Here is a 9,970-nt window from a genome sequence, read left to right on the forward strand (position 1 = left end):
GTCGCCCCCCCATCCGCACCTCTGCCCTGCCCAGCGCTAGGTGCCCGCCACGCACTCGCTCCTGACAGAGGGAGGGACGGACGGACCCGGGGAGTCCAGGTCCGACTTCTCCTCGCCCCTGCCGGGAGGGTCACCGGAGTCACCTGTCCTGGCTCCCAGGTGCCGCAGCCCGACGCAGGTTCTGCCCAAAGCGTGCTGCAGACGCCCGCGGCGTTAACCCTTCCACTGGCTTCCTTAAGAAGCAAGTCTGACGGAAACTATGAGGCAGCGCATGAGCCATGTGGAAGGGCACAGGTAGGAGGATTCGCACCCAAATTCCATCCCCACGGCGCCTTCATAGCTTGAAGGACAGTGCTCTAATTACCACCATATGTTTTTGTCTATCTTGCTTCTTTTTTGTTGTTTTTGGTACCAGGGGATCAAACTCGGACCTTGCACTTGCCAGCCAGGCGGCAGCACCACTGAGCTAAATCCCTGTGTCTGTCTTGCTTCTGATTTGAAAATGCTTTGACTTCTCTTCAAAGCCTTGCCTGCCTTGGTTTCCAAGGAGATTTCACGTCCTGCACCTTTATCCTGACTGACGAATACTAAACTTCGGTGGAGGAGACAGGCCGGGCCCTTTGCCCAGGATCACTGGCCATCCTCGCTGGCTCACACTTTCTTTAACTCTGTCCAGTTTTTCTTCAACCCTGCATCGCACAATGGGTGGGGGCCTAGGGACTGCTGCAGGGGTTCAAGGACGACCTCCTCCCGGGTCACAGCAGAGGCCTCGGAGCATCAGGGTCACCCGGACTTGGGTGGACCTGCAGGCCCTGGCCCGGCCTCCCTGTGCAGGAGGGAACGAGAAACCAGCCCTTGGTGCCCAGAGAGGCCTTGTGTCCCCGCTGGTGCTGGGCCCCAGGTGGAGGGTTCTGAGAAGGAGAAAGAATACCCAGAGCAGCGCTGTGGGACAGCGCGGGCCAGGCTGGAGCTCGGCTGCACACCGTGCTCCTCCCCAGAGCCGCAGGCAGGGACGCCCCCTGCAGGCCTTGGCCTGTTTCCCAGGATGTGCTCTGCTTTGTGAGAAGTGCCGTGGGGTCGCCACTCTTCCCAACAGCCCACATTCGGATGGTCGGGATTGTCCCTAAAGTGTCCTCTGTAGTTTCATGTTTTTCAGCCCAGGATCTAATAAGCAAGGACCATGGGCTGCACCGGCCATCACAGCTTTTAATTCCCTGGAGAGGAGGTCGCTGTGCGGCCCAGGGTAGCGTGGGACTAGGTTTCCCCGCTGCTGGATTACGGGCACAGGTTCAGGGTTTTCGTGCATAGTCGCCAGGGTGGGTTTGTCCCTGGCCCCACAATTTCACTGAGATTAGTGGCTTGGCTGGGCTCTGGGGGAAGCCTGGTGTGCCCCACATGTGGGGACCCTGAGAGGCTGCCACGGGCCCTGCCAGTGGACCGGGCTCCCAGACCCCGGAATCAGTCATCCTGCCAGGGGCAGCAGAGCAGTCCTAACCCTAGGCCTCTCCACACTGCCTGCCCAGCTTGCTGGGCTTGGACTGCTGCCCTCCCTCCTGCCAGCTCCCTGGTGTCTTGTGGGTTTCCGTGCTCAGTAGGGTCCTGTACGTGACTGCTGCGGCCTCATTACCTGAGTTTCTCCCAAATGTGTCCAGGGAGCCCCACGCCACTGTGTCCTGGGAAAGACACACCCTATCCACCAGGACAGGTCCATAACAGGCCTGGAGTCAGCAGCTGCTCCAAGGAGCCCTGATCCCTTTTGAGGGAGTAGAATTCAGAGGCCAAGATCTGGGCCCAGGGTGCTCACTGCTCCTAGTGGTCAGGGTCTCGCTCTGCAGTTCAGTCTGGCCCACGCTGGCTTCAAACTTGCAACAATCCTCCTGCCTCAGCCTCCCGAGTCCAGGGAGTCCCGAGTCCTCCAAGTCCCCCACACCCAGCCACCCTTAGCCCTTTTTCAGTGTTTATACTGAGGCACATACGTTGTCCAGGCTGGCTGCAAACTTGGAGTTCTCCTGACTTGGCCTCCTGAGAAGCTGTGATTTATAGGTGTGTGTGTCACAGGGATCATTTCTTAGTCAATCCAGAGAGTTCCAATTAAAATTAAACACAACAGGCATTTTCCCACTCTCCTATTCCAGATTTACACCTCCCCTCTCCCAAAGGGCCACCACACCGGGTGTGTGATGCACCACGGTCCTCCCAGTGCTCAGGAGGCTGAGGCAGGAGAACACTGAGATTTCCTGGGCTACATAGTGACACCCTGACTCAAACAACCAAACAAACGAAATTAAAAATAAAGGGCCTCCTCTCACTGAGTTGGCACTGAGGATTATATGTGAAATTGGATTCTGGAGGACAGACAAACATGCGGACTGCAGCGAGTATTACAAGCATTTAAACAGCGACACACAGCACACAGCACGGCAGCCTCGGCCACGCCCTTGCGGTGCAGGGTGAGAGTCCTGCGGGGGTCGAGTCCTGTGTGACCAGCACGCCCAGACGCGTGGACAGAAGCCCTGGCCCACACTTAATGTGGGGGTTGGCTTTTCATTCCTTTTCCCATCTTTTAAATGTGCGCCACATGCACAGGGCTCCTGCCCCATTCACACCCAAGCCCCAGAGGGTCACGTTCATTCATGTTTGGTTTACTCCACCACCCCCAAATACAAGCTCAAGGCGATCCTCCTGCCTCAGTCTCCCGAGTGCGGGATGACAGCTGTGGGCCACCACACCCGGCTGTATTGTTAATACTTTGTAGCAACTGCACTTGAATCTCTAGTCCCCGTGGGTGCCATATTCCGGATGGTCCCACCATTTCACTGCTGCAGGAGGCGCTGGCCAATGAGCCACGGGGCTGCGGGGGACAGGTGAGCAGGATCCATTCTGAAGCCTCACTGGGTGGGGCCGTGCATACGTGCTGTGTTCTCTCGGACACCCTTAGACCCTGACCGCGTCTGGATGGCGCAGGAGTGGGCTCCCCACAGCCCCACCGGCGCCAACCAGGGCCCACATCTCCTCTCCAGAAACACAGCCCAGCAGCTCCTGCCCGGCCGCCGTGAGCACCTGCCCAGCCTGTGTGTGGCGATGTTTGCCAGTTTTCCTATTCATTTCCTTTTCCCCATTTTAAAATGTTCTCCCTGCACTGAGCTTGGCATCTCTCACAGAACAGTTTCCCTCGCTTGTTGTCTTTTGATTCTCCATACCGTTGTCTGTGCCAAGAAAAAAATAAAAATGCAATGCAGTTGAACTTATTAATCCTTTGCGCCCCGCTTCGAGGCTGTCTGTGTCCTCCAGGACAAGTGCAGGCCACATTTCGGGGTTCACGCAGATGTGTGGTGTGAAGTACGGCCCACCTGCACCTTTCCAATGACTCTGCAGACCTTTTAAGTCTATTCATCAAAAACCAATAGAGCCAGGTGTGGTGGTGCACACCTGTAATCCCAGCACTCGGGAGGCTGAGGCAGGAGGATCGCTGTGAGTTCGAGACCAACCTGGGCTACATAGTGAGTTCCAGGTCAGTCTCAACTACAGAGTGAGACCCTGTCTCAAAAAAAACAAAAAAAACAAAACAAAACCCACTAGAGGGCCGGGGATTCAGCCCAGTGGTGCCACGTGCCTCAAAAATGAAATGTCCTGAATTTGACCCCTGGTACCATAAAACAACAAAAAAACACTAGTCTTCTTTCTTAGATGCTAGGTTTGGCGCTGCTACTGTAAGCTTTCCAAAGCCTGCTTGTCTTCTGATGAGCACCCTGAAATGACCACAGATAATCTTGCTACGTGATCTGCACATGGTTGGAGGCCGCAGGAAACCAGACTGTTCGTGAGTGGCTTAATGATGAAGCCAGTGGACAGACAGAGGTTTAGGATACACTTCTGAAACTTGCCATAAAGTTTTTGAAGCATTAGACAGGTAGCTTTTTGTTTCTTGGTTTTTTTGAGACAGGGTCGGGGGCTCAAGAAATCCTCCTGCCTTAGCTTTCCCAGTTGCTGGGACTAAAGGCAGCTCAAGATAGGGAGATGTTGAGCAGGGGATGTAGCTCAGCGGCCCCACCCCTGCCTTGCAAGCACAAGATCTTGAGTTCAATCCCCAGTAGAAAAAAAAAGAAAGAAAAGAAATCATCCAATAACAAATGCTGGAGGAGCTGTGGGGGAAAAAGAACCCTGCTCCACTACTGGTGGGAGTGCAGACTGGTGCACCCACTGTGGAAATCAGTGTGGAGATTCCTCAAAGAGCCAAACCTAGAGGTTCCATTTGACCCGGCGATCGCCCTTCTTGGTATCTTCCTGAAAGAACCCGAGGGTTATATGCACATTCATGTCCATGGCAGCACAGCGTGTAATAGCTAAGTCTTGGAAACAGCCCAAATGCCCATCAAACACCAAGTGGGGATAAAGATGTGTTTTTTAAAATATAAAACAGAATACTACTCTGCCATAAAGAAGGATGAGACATTTATAGCTAATTGGATGGACCTTGAGACCATGCCTAAGTGAAATAAATCAGACACACATTTAAAGATGGCATTGCCTCTCTGGTGTGAGAAACTGAAGCGGAAATAAGGACTGAGATATGTAATGGATGTTGGGAAATGGGAAGAAAGGGTTCAGATGGGAAGGGGAACAGGGGGGAGGGAGGGAGAGAGGAAGGGACAGGAAAAAAGTGAAAACAGAAGGAAAAATGGAAACAAAGCTTCTGTACACAGGGAGGAAGGGAGCTTGAGGGGGGAATGGGAGAAAAGAAAATCAAATGTATTTTTAAAATGAATGAATATGAGCCGGGCATGGTGGCGCACGCCTGTCATCCCAGCACTCGGGAGGCTGAGGCAGGAGGATTGCTGTGAGTTCGAGACCAGCCTGGGCTACATAGTGAGTTCCAGGTCAGTCTCAACTACAGAGTGAGACCCTGTCTCAAAAAAACCAAAACAAAACAAGAAAAAAACGTAAGATCTCTTCAGTGACACAGGATCTAAGAACCCGCCATCCGGACCAGAACGGGGTCACCTGGAGCCCCCACCCAACACAGCCACCCTTCAGGTCTGTTTGTCCTGGAGTGGACTCTCTCTCTCTCTGTCAGTCCTGCAGGACAGACTGGCCTGGCCGGAAGTTGTCTTCTTTTAGGGCTTGAAACACTTCAGCCTAAGCAGTCCTTGCCTTTGATGTGTGATTCTGATGGGTTTACCTTGAAAGGTGATTTTACGGTGTGCTTTTCTCTGACAGCTTTTCTCTCTCCCTCTTCTTTCTTTGTTTGTTTGTACCAGGGATCCAACTCGGGACCTTGCCCTGGGAAGGTGGCGGCACCACCGAGCTAAATCCCCGGCCCTTGTTTTGGTTTCTGAGACGGGGTCGTGCCAGGCATCCCTCTTGCCTCAGCCTCCCTAGTGCTGGAAAACCTGCACGCACACCACGCCGGGCTCTCTGCTTGTTTCTGGGTCTCCAGGATGGTGGCCGTCAGGGTTCTTTTCTGCTCACGGCCGCTCGGGGCTCTGTAGGCCTCGCTCACTGCTTGTGGAAAGCTCCCCCCGTCCGATTCCCGCAGGCCCACTGCTCTTCCACATGCGCCAGCAGCTGTCTCCGCTCGCTCTCCCCCACATCCCCGAAAAGGGGGTCAAACGCTGCTCCTCTCCTATTGCTCCCAAGGCCTCGGGCTCGCGGTCACCTCCCGGGCCTGACACACCCGCCCCCCGCCACAGGCCCGCGAAGCATTCTCGCCTTGGGATTTCTGTGGGGCTCCTCCTTGAGGACCGTATTTAAGAAAGTTGTTGTTCTTGTTTCGAACGGTTTTGGTTAGTTCTTCTTTTCAGTTCCAGGAATCGAACTCAGGGCCTGCACTTACCAGGCAGGCGCGGTGCCACTGAGCTACGTCCCCAGCCCAGCTCCATTGTTTCTTATCTGCGCCTTCGTTAGGCGCACTGATCAGCACCTTCTGTTTCTTCAGTCGCCTGGTCTGCTTCCTCCCTGATGGCCCCGCAAGTCAGCTGCCCTTGTGGCTCCTCTGCTCGGGGAGCGGGGTCTGGAGAGTCACTGCGTAGCTGTGCGGTTTTCCAGCCCTCCTTTCCCTTCTGTGCTGGGGGCCAAGGGCAGACCCAGGGCAGAGCCTCAGCTGGCTGCGAAGATCTGCAGCCGGGCCGTGCCGGAGGGGACCCGGCTCTACGTCCCAGGCCCCTTTGTCTATTCCTTTGACTGAGCTGGAGTGAGTCCAGCCTGAGGCTTTCTCCAGGGTCCAGCTCGGTGCCAAACCCATCCCACCCCTCTGCCTGGGCAGAAGACGGGTGCCCGGGCGCACACTTCAGTCTACAGAGACCACGTGGGATCTAAAAGCAGGCGCCTGCCCGAGGCTGAGTGCTTTGGACCCTCAGCGGACGGTCCCAGCAGGGCCTGGGACCCAGCACCCCCTTACTTGGGAGACCACCACGAGGGGCCAGAGCTGCCCCCTTGGCAGTGACAGCAGCGAGGAGAGAGAAACAGGGTCATCGCCATCCAGCAGACAGAGCCGCAGCCAGGCCCCACAGGGTCACCACCAACCAGGGTGGGGACACAGAAGACCGGGCGGTGCCTCTGCCTGGACAGTTCCCTCAGTCCCTGTCCCTGCGACCACCAGACCCTCACGCTCCTTGGGCGCCGCTCAGCCAGCTCCCGCCACCTCCCATGGGCCAGAGCCACACTGGAGCCCGTGGCCTCAGGCCACGGAGGAGCTCGGGACCACGTGAAAGCTTACGCCCAGCCCCCACCATCCCCACAGGGCTCGGGCTCCTCCTCCCTGCTTGTCAGGGAAATGGCAGGGCTCAGAGAGGGCGAAAGTACGCAGACAGCGAGCCTGTGCTCTTGTGCTTTCATCCACACAAGATTCAGGCTCACACAGGGCCCTCACGGACCCCACTGGCAACGGGTGACCATCCCGGGCGTCTCCTGCCTCGGGTTCCTGGAGCTCCTGGAGCACCTGCTGCTTCCGGGTCAACCCTGCTGTCTGCCCACCAGACTCCACTTCCCCGGCTCTCGTCCCTGCTGCCTCTGTCCCCTCTCGGCGCTTAGCCTCCGACGCCCTACAGTCAGCTCGTGAATGCTGCGGGGAACGGATGGCTAAAGCCCACGGCTCAGAGGAAGAGCCGTTTATTCCAGCTCACGGTTTCAGAACTTTCAGTCCACGGTCGGCTCTGCCTGTGTGGAGGTGGAAGGGAATCTGCTCACCTCACAGCAGCCAGGGAACAGAGCAGGAAGAAGCCCCCTGAGGTCAAAGGTCCTACATCCTCCTGATGGCCCATCCGCGGCCGTGGGCTCAGCCGGGTCCATCCGCTTGAGGCTCCTGCCCTCACGGCCACACTCCCATGGCCCCTGGGCTAGTTTATGGCCAGTGCAGTTTACATTAGCCTGAGAGCACACAAGTGATGTTAGCCAGGTTGTGCTGAGCTCCAGGACTGTGGGACCCAGAGGAGGACAGACTTGGGGCCACCAGCAGAGAGCAGAGCACTGAGGTCACTGCTGCCCCCAGCTCAGAGCCTCCTCATACCCGGTGGATACACAGAGACATTTGTTGAAGAGATAAATGACGGATGGATGGATGGATGGATGGCAGAGCGGGCAGCAATCCTCTATCTGCAGAGCTGCTGAGCAGGCCCCTTTGTTGGGGTCTGGAGAACCCTGAATCCGTGCTTGTGCCACCCCATGAGCCTCTTGTGCAAAGATCAGAGCCAGGGTGACCCCAAGATAATGTCACTGATGCACCCAACCCTGACACGGCTCTGGAAACAGGGGACCCTGAGGCTCAGGGGCTGCTGCGTGCTCCCTGGGGATGGATGGCCAGGGACAGCAGCATCGTGCATGAGTCAGAGGCCTTGAGACCGGCCAGCGTCACCACGCTCCCCAGGCAGACACCGAGGACAGCATGCAGGCAGCCAAACAGACGGGAAGACACGAAGGGCTCCTCGGTGCTGCCCTGGGGAGGGACAGAAGAGGGGACAAGAAGAGGACTTCGGCACAGTACCCTGGGTTTCTTAAAACACAAGCTTAGGCGCCAGGGCGACTCAGGCCAGTGTGATGGGCGCTCAGGGGCCCAGGCTGTGGTTTTCTCCACCCTTTTGTGTTAGCAACACACAGATATGCACTTGGCACCTACCATGGGCCAGACACCACTGTCTTGGGCTCTGGGGACAGAGAGTGGACCAAACATTCCTTCCCTGTCAGAGCTCACACTCTTGATGCCTGACCTGTGCAGCACTCCCTTTGTCTGTCTGTCCGTTTGTAGAGACAGAGTCCTGCTACATTGCCCTGGGCTCAAGAGATCCTCCTGTCTCAGCCTCCAAAGAAGCTAGGAGCACAGACACACGCCACTGTGCCTGGCTTTTTGCTGTTGATTTTAACAAATGAGCACAATTTCCAAGCAACCTGCCTAACTACTGCAACTGGCTTAATATCCTCATCACCCAAATTTCTCAAAATTAACCCTCTCCGATTTTCTGTGATCTGCTCCTCTCCCCTCCCAGCCTTCTACCACCCCGACGACCACAAGCCAGGCTGTCCTGGGGACACAGAGCCCTGCAGCGGGACCTGGTCCTCAGTACCCCGTGAGTCTCTCCCCCTCGTACCGCCTGCCCCTCCAGCCACCACAGGCTGTCACTGCAGACTTCCTGTCCCTCCCCACAGTTGTGGGTGACCCTGGGCCCTGACTTCTCCCACCTCAACACCTGGGCCTGGGCTCTGGTCTCCCAGCATCCCTGTTAACAGGTCCCTCAGCTCCAGGTGACCCCAGGTGTCCCCCCAGGGCTACCACAGGGGCGCCCTGGACAACCAGTCCCTTTCCCCAGGGTCCTGGAGCCCTTCTGGGTCTGGAGCACCTGCCCTCCACCCTCTTCCTCGCTCTCCACCCCAGGCAGAGCCGGGCACCTGTGTCGGTGCCCCCAAGCCTAAGTGTACTGTGGATCACCCTGGCACAGCGTGGCACCCACCACATGCCCATTCCCTGGGTACCCACCTTGGCCAAGGACCTGACGATAGGGCTTTCCATGATGCCACGCAGGAAGATCAGGTCCAGCTCCGCGGCCCCGGTGGCGCTGGGCAGAGACCCCAGGTTGTCCAGGACTTGCTGCATGGCTGCGGGTGGACAGCGGGTGAGCTGCACGCAGACCACAGCCCCTTCCCCAGCACCCAGGTGCCCTGGCCTGGGCATGGGCTGCCACACGCCCATGCCTACCTGACCACACGCAGGGGTCCCGGGACAGGGCTGGCCTGGGCGGCAGGAGATGGGCTTGGAGGACTGGGTGCAGACCCTGCCTGGCCAGGTCTCTCCCCAGCTCTGACCAGGACCTGTGGCCACTGGGACCTGTGGCACCCGAGTGACCTGAAGTGGAATCAAGGCCCCAAACACTGGCTGGACGCAGACCCAGGTAGCAGTGGGCACCCAAGGGGCAGTGGTCAGGCCAAGTTGCCCCAGGGCAGCACTGATGGGCCTGGACCAGGCCTGACTGTGCCCTGGGACCCAAAGGAGGGTACAGCACAGGAGCTGGGCTGGGGCAGGTCCAGAGAGAGAGGAGGTTCAGTGTGTGCAGCGTGTGGGGGCAGAGATGGGCAGGAGTTATCATTACCCTGCCACCTGCCACCCACGCCTCCATCTGCAAAGAGCACCGCGGAGGGCTGGCACCCCACTCCGCACCCGCAGGGCTGCCTCCCCGGAAGGCCAGGCAGGCAGGGGAGCAAGGCAGCACAGACTCCGGGGTCCCCACAGCCGCATCCCCACCCGCCCTCTGCCTTCAACCCTCCTGCCCGGGCCTGGCTGGGGCCCCTGGACTCCGGGAGGAGCTGGGGTCCATGTCCCCACCCTGCACGACCTCAGCCTGCTGGCCGCAGGTGCGATGCAGGGCACCAGGTCCCGCCAGGGGGAAGGCTCGGCCAGTCCCTCCTACCTCCTCTCTGAAGCTCCGCTTCCTCTGAGGAGCCCAGGGACAGACCCTCCAGGGAGGCCCTGCTGCCCGAGCTGCCA

General features: G+C 57.9%; 1 protein-coding gene across 1 annotated transcript in view; it reads right to left on the bottom strand.

Annotated features, from left to right (window-relative positions):
- Positions 1-5,261: 5,261 nt before the first annotated feature.
- Mpp2 (membrane palmitoylated protein 2) overlaps positions 5,262-9,970 on the bottom strand; it is a 7,216-nt gene continuing 2,507 nt past the window's right edge. Inside the window, exons 2-3 of the mRNA XM_010642961.2 lie at positions 8,966-9,084; positions 5,262-7,930 (exon numbers count right to left, since the gene is read on the bottom strand). Coding sequence (XP_010641263.1) covers positions 7,760-7,930; positions 8,966-9,084 — 290 coding nt within the window. The 3' untranslated portion in view covers positions 5,262-7,759. The remainder of the gene's footprint in view (positions 7,931-8,965; positions 9,085-9,970) is intronic.

The sequence above is a fragment of the Fukomys damarensis genome, unplaced genomic scaffold (assembly GCF_012274545.1).
Source record: "Fukomys damarensis isolate Sample0158 unplaced genomic scaffold, DMR_v1.0_HiC HiC_scaffold_13, whole genome shotgun sequence".
NCBI classification, from domain to species: Eukaryota; Metazoa; Chordata; class Mammalia; order Rodentia; family Bathyergidae; genus Fukomys; species Fukomys damarensis.